Source organism: Grampus griseus (assembly GCF_964374135.1).
Source record: "Grampus griseus genome assembly, chromosome: 9".
NCBI lineage: Eukaryota > Metazoa > Chordata > Mammalia > Artiodactyla > Delphinidae > Grampus > Grampus griseus.
The window spans coordinates 73,635,470-73,648,946 of NC_139003.1; the positions used below are offsets into that span (position 1 = coordinate 73,635,470).

At 41.1% G+C, this 13,477-nt stretch overlaps 1 protein-coding gene across 1 annotated transcript in view; it reads left to right on the forward strand.

The window, feature by feature from the left end:
- The window catches only part of DNAH11 (dynein axonemal heavy chain 11), a gene marked incomplete at both ends in the record, with an annotated part of 314,762 nt that overhangs the window by 171,521 nt on the left and 129,764 nt on the right, over positions 1–13,477 (forward strand). The window contains 6 exons of the mRNA XM_082661925.1: positions 2,566–2,770; positions 5,469–5,634; positions 6,430–6,532; positions 8,198–8,437; positions 9,960–10,121; positions 10,374–10,567. Coding sequence (XP_082518051.1) covers positions 2,566–2,770; positions 5,469–5,634; positions 6,430–6,532; positions 8,198–8,437; positions 9,960–10,121; positions 10,374–10,567 — 1,070 coding nt within the window. The remainder of the gene's footprint in view (positions 1–2,565; positions 2,771–5,468; positions 5,635–6,429; positions 6,533–8,197; positions 8,438–9,959; positions 10,122–10,373; positions 10,568–13,477) is intronic.

A 13,477-nucleotide genomic window follows, 5' to 3' on the forward strand; every position in this document is an offset into this window, starting at 1 on the left:
GTGCTCGGGATACCCTGACAAACTACCAGAGACTGAGTGGCTTAAACATCAGAAATTAATTTTTCTCTTAGTCTTAGAGGCTAGAAGTCCAAGTTTGAAGTGTTAGTAGATTTGGTTTCTCCTGAGGCCTCTGTCCTTGGCTTGTAGATGGCCACCTCTTGCTGTGTCCTCACATGGTCCTTCCTCTGTATACACACATCCCTGGACACTGTCTTGAAGTGTGTCCAAATTTCTTCTTCCTACAAGAATATCAGTCGGATTGGATTAAGTCCCACTCCCTCAGCCTCATTTAAACTTATCACCTCTTTAAAGGCCTTATCTCCAAATACAGTCATATTCTGTGACACTGGGGTCAGGGCTCCAACATATGAATTTTGGGAGGACACATTTCACCCTATAACCACTTAACCAGGAGGAAACTTATCATTTTACAAACCAGAAATTCAGAGGTAGGAAGGCCTTATGACTTGGTGATATCACCAAGGATTCAGATCTTCTCGCCTTGACACTGGCCTCACTTGAAGACTGGTATCCCTCCTGATCTCAAGATGACTCTAGTGGTCCCAGGAGTTCGAAGGAAACAAGTTAGGGGGAAAGAAGACTTTCTCATATTTTTTATTAAGACTGAAGAAACTTTTTGCAGAAGCCCCAGAGCAGACTGCCCCCTGTATCCAATTCACCAGGGGTCACATGCCACCTCTAACCCAGTCTCAGGCCAGGGTAATGAGGTTAAGCTTTGACAATCATCACACCATTGCAGGAGTCAGATTGTGTGGAGGAGGGGCAGAGACTTGAACAAAGTGGGGCTCTGGCAGGAGGGAAGAAGTGGACAGATGGATTCTGGGAGGCAACCAGCAAGGTCTGCTCCATCTGCTTTATAGATTTTGACATCTCTGTTTCCGCTCAGCCTGTCTAGACTTCAGCTACCTACCAGTATTATCTAGGTGGTTGAAAGCTGAGGATTTGTACTTAACCAAAAGAAACACACACACACGTACGTACACACACACACACACACACACACACACACACACACACACGACCAAAAAAGTGGTATCACAAGGTTGATGCACCTTATCAGTGATGCATTTTATTCAACAGAGAACCTATCAGGACTTCGTAGTCTTACTGTATACACAACTGCACCAAATGTGGCTATTTGATTAAAAACCTCTTAACATGTTAGAGGAGAACCATACTGAGCCAATAATAGTAGCAAATACTAATATGACATTATAATATGTCAGGACCTTTTCTAAGTGCCTTATTTCCATAGATTAACTAATTTAATCCTTATGAAAATTTTCTAAGGCAGGAACTGTTACTAGCCTTTTTACATATGGAGAAATAGAGGTACCAAGATATCAGGTAATGTGTATACAGTCCGTGATCAGCAGAGCATTCTTTGTGGTAGGTAAGACAGGGCGTGGGCTCCCGACAGATTTGAGTTTGAATCTAAGTACTACCACCTATGAGTTTGGCCAAGTTATGAATGTTCTCTAAGCTTTAACTTCATCATCTCTGAAATGGAAATGATAACAAAACTCTCCTCATAGGTTTGTTATGAGTGTCATATGATGTAATGCGTGCAAAGGGCTCAGCATAGAACCTGTCACATACTCAGCTCTCAGTAGGTGTTAATTATGGGTATTAATGTGTGGACCTTATTACAGAGTTTATGTGTTTTTCTTATGAGCAATATAAATCCTGCAAGTAGTTTTTTTAATCCCCTTTTTAATTTGGCCACCAAGAAATGTAAGACATATTCAATTCTCTTTAATCACCACGCAGGCTTCTCTTTCCTGCGTGTCTGTGTCTGCTTCCCCTTTTCCTCATCTTATATATTAGTCTCTGTTCCCTGAGTCTGGCTTTTACTTGTATTCTTCGTTTTATTGTATTCTTGTAAGCCACCTCTAACTTTTTGTGAAACGATGTAGCATCTAAATAAATAGCCAATTTTCAAAACAGAAACATGTTATGAGAATTTTTAACAAAACAATGCACGGTAAGTTTCCACAGTGCTTTGGATTTGTGACTATTTCACTTAATGCCTGTTTCCTCCAAGCTGGTCTCTCCTCGCACTGAACTCCTTTAGCGTGGATTGTGCCTAATCATTTTGAACATTAATCATTAATCTTACTGGGCCCAGGAATTGCTACCAATTTTTGGTTGTTTGTGGCTTGGCTTTTCACATGCTTTATCATCTCCTCAACAGTGGTGGACAGTTTCTTAAGCATTTACTGCATTCCCTTGTATGTGTAACACAAGGTTAGGCAGAGTGTAGGTATTCCGTGATAGGGAGCCTTCGGTGCTAGCTCTTAACTGGAAAACATAAATCAGTTGCTTCTGCTGTGGCACTTTGATGGCACTACCCAACTGCTCTTCTCAAGCTGTGATGTCTGAACTGATCATTCAAAACAAGAAATTAAGTGGAATCTCTCCTACTGGCTGTTTAGAACTAAGAATTCATTTGGTCTCAATTCTAAAATGACTGGGTTGGTTCAGGTACAAAATTTTGGAATGCCTCTCTCTCTGATCTTTCTCTCATTCTATTTTTCTCTCCAGAGAGTTCTGGTTCACACATCAGAGACAACTTGTCTTCAATATTTCACAGAGTTGTTGCTTGAGAAAGGACAGCCGCTGATGCTGGTAGGAAACGCTGGAGTGGGAAAAACAGTCTTTGTAGGTGACATACTAGCAGGTCTCTCCGAGGCTTATATAGTGTCCCATGTGCCTTTCAACTACTACACAACATCGGCAGCTCTGCAGAGTAAGTGTTCCTCCTGTTCATACTTGAGAAACAAGAGATCAGAAACTGTCAAGGGCAGAACATGCAGCCCAAAGAAATGATTACTTTTGCTAGGCTTTAGACATTTTGCTTAGGATGCATTTTTACTTATCACCATTCTGGCTAAATATACTTTGTCTGAATACTGTGATTTTTGGCTTTCCATATCTCTCCTGGCTTTATGTGGGTTACTACTCTATAGAACAGCAAGAATTTACGTCAACAGTGTTCATTGCTTTGCCTCTAAACCATTTGGTTAGCTTTCATCAATTTCACGGAGCCCTAGCAACAGAAGAATATACTCCAGGAAGAGTGCACTGGTTACCTTTTCAAGTAAGGGATTGATTTAGGGGGAAATTCATTCAAACTGTATTGATGAAATGACAGGCCCCAGGTTGTTAGTTAAATTTTAGAAGAGCTATGAGAATAATTTTTAACTGTTGAATACATGTGTCAGCGTAATCAAAGGAACCACATAGATTTGGGGCATTCTGAGTTTGGGAGGGCACATGAAGTAGATGTGTAGAAGTAGAGAAGCACTGATATCGATATAAAGAGCTGATAGTGGTAACTCTGTCACTCTGGCCAGCACAGCAATGGGGCTGTGCTGAATGGGGGCAGCAGAACTCCCTTCTGTCTGCTACTGTAGGAAACCTGTTGCCCTGAACGTGTTTTCTTGTTGTGTGTGTTGTTGCTGTTTTCTCAGCTCTATCAGTAAAGATTAATAACGTATTTTCTTATCACGGACATCAACTCGGCCAAGAACGATTTTTCTGTGATCTCTTTCTTAATCAAGTTTGTCTTCTTCATCGTTGTGACTGGAACAGTTAAAAAGCTGACTCAGAAGTTTTTCATTCATTTCTTTAGCAAATATGTATGATTTATCTACTTTCTCTCCAGACACTGTGTACAATACATGTTTTTCATTTGCAGACACAGAAGAAGGGATCACTTTATCGCTTGTAAATGGAAGACTAGGGCTGCAATTCAGTAGTTGAACAAAGTTCAGCTTGCTAATTCTTGGAAGGGATACAGGCATGAATAGATTTAGACATTGCCTATTAGCATGAGGAATAGAAAGAGGTAGTGTACTCTAAAGAAAGGGTTTCAGACCTTTGAGATGGGGTGGTATGCAGGCAAAAAGGGGACTTAGGATAGAAGAATCAGCTTAAGCAAAGACATGAAAGAGAGGAAATTGTGGGACATATTCAACTAATTGAATCTCTAAGTTGACTGAAGCATAGTGGTCAGGCAGAAGATAGGGCAAAGGCTGGAGTGGCGGGTTGGAGTTCTATTATAGATGGAGTGACCAGTTGTCTACTTTGCCAAAGGCTGGGAAGATATGGGATTTGTAGTGCTAAAACTGGGATCGTCCCAGGCAACCTGGGATGGTTGGTCACTGTGACTGTGGAGAGAGCTGAGATGCAAGTGGAAGAGAACATATTTCATATGGTAGGAAATGGTGAGCCATTGTTGGGGAGCAAGGAACTGACAAGATGCAGGCTCTGCTTTGGGAGGAGAAGTCTGTGGTGGGGAGACCAGTCCCCTTGAGCAGTGTGCTAGCCAAATGAAATGGTGCCCTGGACTAGAGTTGTAGCGGGAAAGGCAAAAAGGAAGAGACATGTTCAGGCTGTGGTTGGGCCAATCAGGGACCAGGAGGGAAAGACTAAATTCAGGCTTTGCTTCTGGCTGACTGGGAGATGTGAATTCTATAAACAGGAGCACAGAAGTCTAAAAAGAAGAGATGGGTTGTGAGTGGGGAAGAGGCTTGTTAAATTGAGTTTGGGAACAGGCGTATTTGGTGTTGGCCAAACGTCCAGGTGCCAATGGCTAATAGGAACTGTTGTCCAGCAAGCATTTGGAAATGCAGATATGCTGCTTGGAAGAGGGGTTTGTTAATTTATTCATTGTATATTTCTTCATTCATTCATTCATTCCTTTGTTCATTTAACAGTTACTTGTTTGTTGTGGTTGTCATCAGGAATACAGAGATGAGCATGATATAGTTCCTCATCCTCAAGCTATTTATAGTCCATTTAGAGAGTCGGCAAGTAATTAGATGCTACATCTCAGATCCACACTGTTCAAGATTTTCTATACTCATGAGTTTCTCTTAAACATACCGACACAAAGTCAGATACGCATGTGAAGAAATGTAATTTGATGTATACACAGGATAATGTCTACATACAGTATCTTCTTGTACTTCTGCACCCTGTGGCCCAAGAAGAGAGGTGTGAGAAATTCTTGAGCTGTCCCTAGGCTCTATTTTGATAAAGAAAGACTGATCCACCAGGTTCTGGGTGGACCAGCAGTGGTTCGTGTTTTACAGTAGGTACAGGGAAGGAAGGTGCAAAGGTCAGCAATGGTGTGGTCTCAGATGTGATGGCCAGTGTGACATCACGCTGCAGATACTGACTCTCTAGGAAAGGAGAGTCAAGGTGAGCTCGAGGAGAGTGTGACATAGAAGGTGGTGAACAGAGACATGTTTCTGGGATTAACCTGCAGAGAAATGGTACTTGAAGCCACACAGTGGGTGAAATGGGGAGAGGATGAGCAAAAACGAGAAAAAAGGACTAAGGTTCTATTTTATATTCATATATAAATATATTTATATTTTATTATATATAAACAGAAGGTTACATTTTATTTGGTGGACAGAATTATACATTGGTTTCAGGAATTCTTGAGAAACCTCTAGAGAAAAAAGCTGGTCGTAACTATGGTCCAGGAGGAAATAAAAAATTGGTTTATTTTATCGACGACATGAATATGCCTGCAGTGGACTTATATGGCACTGTTCAGCCCCACACTCTGATTCGACAGCATATTGATTATGGTCACTGGTAAGCGATTGTCTGTATTGTATTTTCTACCAAAATCTACTTATTATGACTATGGATAAACATTTAAAAATGGAATTAGCGGGGTGGGATAGGGAAGGTGGGAGGGAGACACAAGAGAAGAGGGAGGAGATATGGGGATATATGTATATGTATAGCTGATTCACTTTGCTATACAGCAGCAACTAACACACCATTGTAAAACAATTATACTCCAATAAAGATGTTTAAAAAAAAATGGAATTACCCCAGTTTCTTCCTCTTCTGAGGAGCGTTTTCTATGATACGTTTTGGGTTTCACTTTGCATCCCCTGTTGCTCATCTTAAATGGAATAGGTTTGCTTTGAATCTTTGGAAGAAGTGGATTGAAAAGTATCTTAGAGACGTAAACTGTCTAGTTTAAACGTTAAGCTCCTTAATGCATTAACTCACACTCAATTACTTAGGGGAAGCTTGACATTTTCTGTGGGATGTAACTATCTGGTACTATCTGGGCATTGCAGTCTGCAATCCCCCAGTCTTGCTGTGGGTGTTTCTAACCAAACTCACATGAGAATCTGTAAGCAGTAATAGTACCTATTGATTCGGCTCCATATGTTGATTCTGGCATCAAAGGAGCCATGTAGTCTTCAGTTGTCTGAGCTTTAGTTTTTATGTCTCTCAGGTAGGCTAACAAGCTCAACCTCACAGAGCGATTGTAAAGATCGAAAGAAACAATTTGTGAAGTCCTTTATGGATTGGTGGGTTTTGTTGTCATTTTGAGCTTTGGGACTTAAGGTTCTGTTTTCTGTCTTGCAGGTATGATAGACAGAAAGTGATGCTTAAAGAAATCCACAGCTGTCAGTATGTTGCCTGCATGAATCCGATGGTGGGCAGTTTCACTGTCAATCCTAGACTACAGGTAGGGTGTTGAATACTACTCTCCTCCAAAGATCCCCTGAATATCATACTCACACATTGTAGATCTTGATTCTTAGTGCTTTGGGGTAAAGATTAGGATGAATGGTTCTACTGGACATTTGGTGAAGCATGGAAACTTATTTTAATTAATAGACTTTTTAGGGCAGTTTCAGGTTTACAGAAAAATGAGCTGAAAGTACGGAGAGTTCCCGTATACTCACCGTGACCCATTTAAAAACACCTTGCATTAGTGTGCTGCATCTGTTACATCTGATGAGCCAATATTGATAAGTTATTATTAACTGAAGTCTAAAGTTTACATTAGGGTTCATTTTTTGTGTTACACTTTCTGTGGGTTTTGGCAAATGTATAATTACAGGTATCTGTCATTAGAGTATCACACAGAGTAGTTTCACTGTCCTAAAAATCTCCCGTACTCCCTCCACCTGTTCAGCCCTCCCTCCCCCAACCCCCTCACCGCGGAATCCCTGGCAACCATTGATCCTTTTCCTGTCTCTATGGTGTTGCCTTTTCCAGAGGGTCGTATAGTTAGAATCATATAGTATGTAGCCTCTTCAGACTGTCTTCTTTCTTTCTTTCTTTCTTTTTTTAATTTAACATCTTTATTGGAGTATAATGGCTTTACAATGGTGTGTTAGTTTCTGCTGTATAACAATGTGAATCAGCCATACGTATACATATATCCCCATATCTCTTCCCTCTTGCATCTGCCTCCCACCCTCCCTATCCCACCCCTCTAGGTGGTCACAAAGCACCGAGCTGATCTCCCTGCGCTATGTGGCTGCTTCCCACTGGCTATGTGTTTTACATCCGGTAGTGCATATACGTCAGTGCTACTCTCACTTCGTCCCAGCTTACCCTTACCCCTCCCCGTGTCCTCAAGTCCATTCTCTACGCCTGTCAGACTGGCTTCTTTTACTTAGCGTAAATATGCATTTAAGGTTCCTCCATGTCTTTTCATGTCTCGATAGCTCATTTCTTTTTATCACTGAATAATACTCATTGTCTGGATGTACCATAGTTTGTTTATCCATTTACTTATTTAAGGATGCCTTGGTTGTTTCCACATTTTGGCAATTCTGAGGAAAGCTACAGTAAATATTTACGTTCAGGTTTTCTGAGTGCATGTAAGCTTTTAAATAGTCACCACCACCACCACCGTACATACAACAACAGCATACAACAGTCAGTGTTGTTTACTAGTTTATGAGCGGTCACTTGAAGCTCAGCTGGGTGACTCTGCTGATCTTGGCTGGACTTGTTCACATGTTGGGGAGTTAACTGTCAGCTACTCAGGGTGGCTTTGGCTAGAATGGTTGTGATTGGGACAACGTGGCTCTGTGTCATGTGTCTCTCATCCTATGGCAGGCATGTAGAATTCATTGCAGAGGTAGAGCCTTAAGACAGCAAGTGGAAACACAAGCGTCTGACAGTGACTGGTACCCTGTTACTTCTACCTCCTTCTGTTGCCTTGAACAAGTCTAATGGGAAGTCTGAGAGAGTGGAAGGCACTACCAAGTTACATGGCAATGGGCATGGATAGAGGAAGAGTTGAAAAAATAAGGTCCTCCCCCTTTTTTTGTAATCTACTGGTCCCATTACATTTTGTATTTTATGCAACTCTTATATTTGTTTTTCTTTTCAGAGACATTTCACAGTGTTTGCATTCAACTTTCCATCCATGGATGCACTAAACACCATCTACAGCCAAATCCTGAATTTCCATTTCCAGCAGCAAGCATTTGGTCCGTCACTTCTCAGGAGTGGCCCCACTTTGATACAGGCAGCAATCGCATTCCATCAGACCATGACACACAACTTTTTACCCACAGCCATTAAATTCCACTACCTCTTTAATCTGAGAGACCTGTCAAACGTCTTCCAGGTACCTCAGTGGCTCTGTGTTATGTGTCTTGAGTAGAACACTGATTATAGCAGTATTAATGGCGTTCATTCATAGAACTTAGTCGAAAACTATGCTACGTACTTGAGCATGTATTCTTTCATTTTCCACCATAAACTTCTCTATGAAGTTAGTATGGCAGGTTTATTAGTCCCATTTTGTCAGTGAGAGTAGTGAGTCCTCTTAGGTTGCTAGAGACTTAGCAACAGAAGCTAAGATAGAAATCTTAGTTCCCTATTTCATTTATTCCATATAAATATTTGAGTGTTTCTTTCTGTACAAGTAAGAGGGATAATTTTTCATTTTTTAATATGTATGTGATACAGTTTTAAAACATGCATCAAGAGAAATTATAATTTCTTAAATTCCTAGATTATTTTGGTTTGGCATTGACACTTAACTTGCTTATCTGGTAAAAGGGCAGTATGTATGTATATGATTTAGAAAAGAAGTTCCAAAGAAGGAATTCAAAACTTTAGAATTTTGAAAATATCCAACTTATGTGGCCTACTTGGTAGAGTAAAAGCAGTTGAAGAGTTATTTATGGCTCAAAGTTCTTTTGTGACAGAAGTAGTAAACTGATTGAATATGAAAACTTTATGAGACTTCTTTATATTTGGTGATTTTTGTTTCTTTATACTTTTATAGCCCTCCTTTCTAAATCACTCCACAACTGCTTCAAAACTCACACCGCATTAGGCAAAAGTTTCCGCAGAACGCGGACCATTCCTTTTCATCTCGATATTTCTAGCACCCGCCTGAAAGACTGTGCTCAATAAAGTGGTGTTTAAAAGCAGATTTTTGATCTTAGGAGGGAAGGGAGACCATGGGGTGAGAGGCCTGTCTTCTCACAGTTCATATCCAGTCTTTCAGCTACGCCTGATATCAACCAGTTCTTTAGCCTTTGCAGCTAAGTCTCTATGACTCCCTTGGTGTTGTCCCATAAGCCCAGAGCACAGTGACTCTCTCCAGGAGGACTGGGTCTATGTGAATCCAAGATATGAAGGACAGTGTTGAGGAAAGGGGGGAATAAAAATGCTTTGACTACCCATGAAGGGTGAATTCAGGCAGTGGACTTTGGGTCTCATATGTTTCGTCTGTGAAATGAAAGGGTTAGATTAAATGATATCACAGGATTTTAGAGTAAAAATTATTATCATCCTGTGACTTTCATGTTTGCTGTTTGTACTCTGGTTTTGGAAACTTAATTCACTGAAGGCAGCAGGTACAAGTTCTAAAATCTGGTATTTAGTTCCTAGGCTGACTCTTGAAGTACAGTGTTAGCTGCATTCCTAAAAATGGGTATAAATGACAGTTAATTTTTTAAATGTTGCTTATCAGAGAGTACAACTACTAATATGTATCTACCACTCTTTATAATACTTCTTGTAACTCAGTGTATTGCTAAATTCAGTTCACAGTTAAAGAAAACGTTAAAAGGAAATATTATCATGGAATGCCACCACCTTCTGAAGTTTTAATATTTATCACTCTTGCCTTGTAGGGGATTTTATTTGCTTCTCCTGAGTGTTTAAAGGGTCCAAATGATTTAATATGCCTGTGGCTTCATGAATCTTCTCGTGTTTATGGAGACAAACTGATAGACACAAAGGATCGTAATTTGTTTCATAAAAACATGCTGGAAACTGCTAGTAAATATTTTGAAGTAAGTAAATGAATGCCAGAGGTCACTGTTTGCTCTGGCACAAATTGGCATTGGGGCAGAAATGGGATAAGGATGTGAATGAATTGTGCGTACGCTTACCTGGCTGAAACAGCTTGGCCTGTACTGGGGAGCAGCATACCCACCTACTCATGGTTTGATTTGCAAGCTTTTCCCTGCATAGGCCACTCTGCCTCCAGATGAATCATTTCTGGAGACTGACACGACCGTGTCTTTCTCTTCCTCCTCCTGCAGGGTGTAGACAGCTCCGTGCTGCTTCAACAGCCCCTCATCTACTGCCATTTTGCTAATGGCAGCAAAGACCCGTGTTACCTGCCGATGAGAGACTGGGAGGTGCTGAGGACATTTCTGACCGAAGCCTTAGATAACTACAACGAACTCAATGCCGCCATGCACCTTGTTTTATTTGAAGACGCCATGCAACATGTGTGAGTTGACTGGCTGTGATGCTTTTCCACAAAGTAAAAATGGCTGGGCGTCCACAATTGTTGTTGTTGTTCAGTGTGATCTGTTGAGTACTTGGAACTATCAGTTCTTACTTCTTGTTTGCCATACAGTATAAAACTAAGTGTCTCCACGAAACTTAAATAATGTTAAAAACCAATGTTACCTCAAAAAAAAAAAGAAAAAAAGAAAACTTGATTGACAACACAAGAAGAAAAAACAAAGGTAAGCCACAACCCTCTTAAATGACATAAATATGTCACATCCCAGTAAATGCAGCCACTTACCATGTCATAAGCCAGAGGCAACTTGTAGAAGACCTCAAGAATGTACATATGTAGGAAGGAAATTGACTTTTACACTAAAGAAAAGTAATTGATAATCTGAGTTAGATGAGAAAATTATCTTCTGCAAAAAGTCATTCAAATCTTCTTAGTTTATATAACTATGACTGTATGGGCCTGATTCAGAGAAGGTCACTAAGAGCTTTTATTGCTTACCTTCAGCAAATACAAGAATATCAAACGTAATTCTTTGTATAATAGTAGATGAGTTTTATATAAATGAATAAATAAATAATAATAGGTTTAGGTGTCATGGATCCTTTAAAAAATATTAAGTGTCTCTATAAATTATGTCACAATCTTAATAAGGTCCTACAAGGTACACTACTTTTTGAAGTGCTATCAGAGCCATAATTTCATTTTCTTTTACTGTACCTCTGTTAGGTAAGAATATTAAGAAAGAGGAAGGTAAGTGACTTGTTCAAAGTCTTAAAGTTCGTAAGTGGCAGAGGCAGGATGGACTCAAACTGATTTTCTTTGGTTAAGAATGTTGATTGAGGGCTTCCCTGGTGGCGCAGTGGTTGGGAGTCCGCCTGCCGATGCAGAGGACAGGGGTTCGTGCCCCGGTCCGGGAGGATCCCACGTGCCGCGGAGCGGCTGGGCCCGTGAGCCATGGCCGCTGAGCCTGCGCGTCCGGAGCCTGTGCTCCGCAACGGGAGAGGCCACAACAGTGAGAGGCCCGCGTACCACACACACACAAAAAAAACAAAAACAAAAACCTAAAAAAAAAAAAAAAAAAAAGAATGTTGATTGAGTGCCTACTTAGTGCTAAAGAGGAACATTGCCAGCCTATTCAGTACTTATGTGCATATTAGAAAAAAAGAGGGAGGGCCATGTTTTCTGGGTAGAAAATTAGAAAAAGGCCCCTCTCCTGGTGTAGAGCATGGCTGACAAGGCTCTTACCTCCTAGCCTGGGCATCCTGTGCAGTGCACAGATTATGCGACTGTCTGTGGCACCCCTGCTGTCAGACATTGCCTGAGGTACTGGGGAGACAGCAGCAAAGACAGTCTAGTTCTTTCTCTAATCGAGCTTATGTTTTAGTGATGCGATGCATTTATACGGATATGAACAAATAAGCAAGTGAGAAAAATGGCAGAAAGTGGTATGTCCTGCTGAGGAATAAAATTGATTGAGAAATAAACATGTGGATTCCCAAAGAGGGACTGACTATCTATGTGAGGAGGTGACATTTAAGGTGAGATCAAAATGATACGCAGGAGCTAGGCATGGAAAGATCTGGAGGAAGGACATTCTAGGTATGGGCAGATGTCATGTGGCCTCAAGACTGAACGTTCAAAAGCAGAAAGAGGGTCATTGTGGCAGCATCCTGGCGAAGTGGGGAGAGCAGTATATGACAAGATGGGGAGGTGGGCACAGGCCTCACGTGTACAGTGTGTTTCCTTTTAACCAGAGGAGGCGGGGTTTATTTCATTCTAACTGCAGTGAGAAGCTTTGGGTAAGATTTTAGCACGGGAATGACAGGATTTGTTGAAAAGTCTAAACAGCTTGCCGTTGCTGCTGCCATGTGGGAAGTCGATTGCATCTTTCCTTCCAATCCTGTTCTCCTGGTCACCATTATTTCTCAGTGGCTGTCCTGGTCTCCTAGAGCTGCTCTAACAAAACACTACAAACTGGGAAGTTTAGAAAAACAGATATTTATTGTCTCAACAGTTCTGGAGGCAAGAAATCTGAAGGGCTGGAAGGGCTGTGCTCCTTCTGAAGGTGCTGGGGAGGATCTGTTCTAGAATTCTTTCCTTGCTTCTGGTAGTTCCCTGGCTTGTGACAGCCTAACTCCAGTCTTCACATGGCAGTTTCCCTTTGTGTGTGTTTGTATCCAAATTTCTCCTTTTTATAAGGACACCAGTCGTACTGGATAAGGTGCTCACCCTACTCCCCTATGACCTCATCCTAACTAGTTTCTTCTTCAATCACCCTATTTCCAAATAAGCTTATATCCTTAGATACTGGAGGTTAGGACTTCAATATATGAGTCTGGGGGGAAGCCATTCAGTGAACAACACTGGCTTTTCAAACAAGTGATATTTGGGCAAAGATTAAAATAATGAAATAAATCAAGAAAGAAGGAAGTATGTGAGGAAGGCGACTCAAACAGACCCAAAAAACGTGGAGAATTCAATTTTCAGGAGAAAATTTGAGCAGATTAAATGTTGAGCCCAAGTGCCTAAGAAAAACTTGGGAGGTCTCCCCATCATCAGTTATTATAAGCATGTGAGGTGTTGATTGTTTTATCGATCCCTTTGCAGTTGCAATCCTCTGATTACACAGACAGGAAGCTTCAGTTAGAATCTCTGACCGTGGTGATAAGTGGGTTATTAGTAATACTGTTGCTGGTTGGGTTAGTATACAGTGACCGTCTGTTGTGGCTCGGGTGGAGGAGATGTCCCATTGGCGCTGAAGAGTCTTCCCCTCTAATCCTTCAACACAGAGTTCTCGGTGACCTAAAGGGAAAGCCATTACTTTGATCAGGGATTATGAGCTAGAAGCTGATTTACTCAGTGTCAGAGATGATTTCAGAGAGTGTCCTCCTA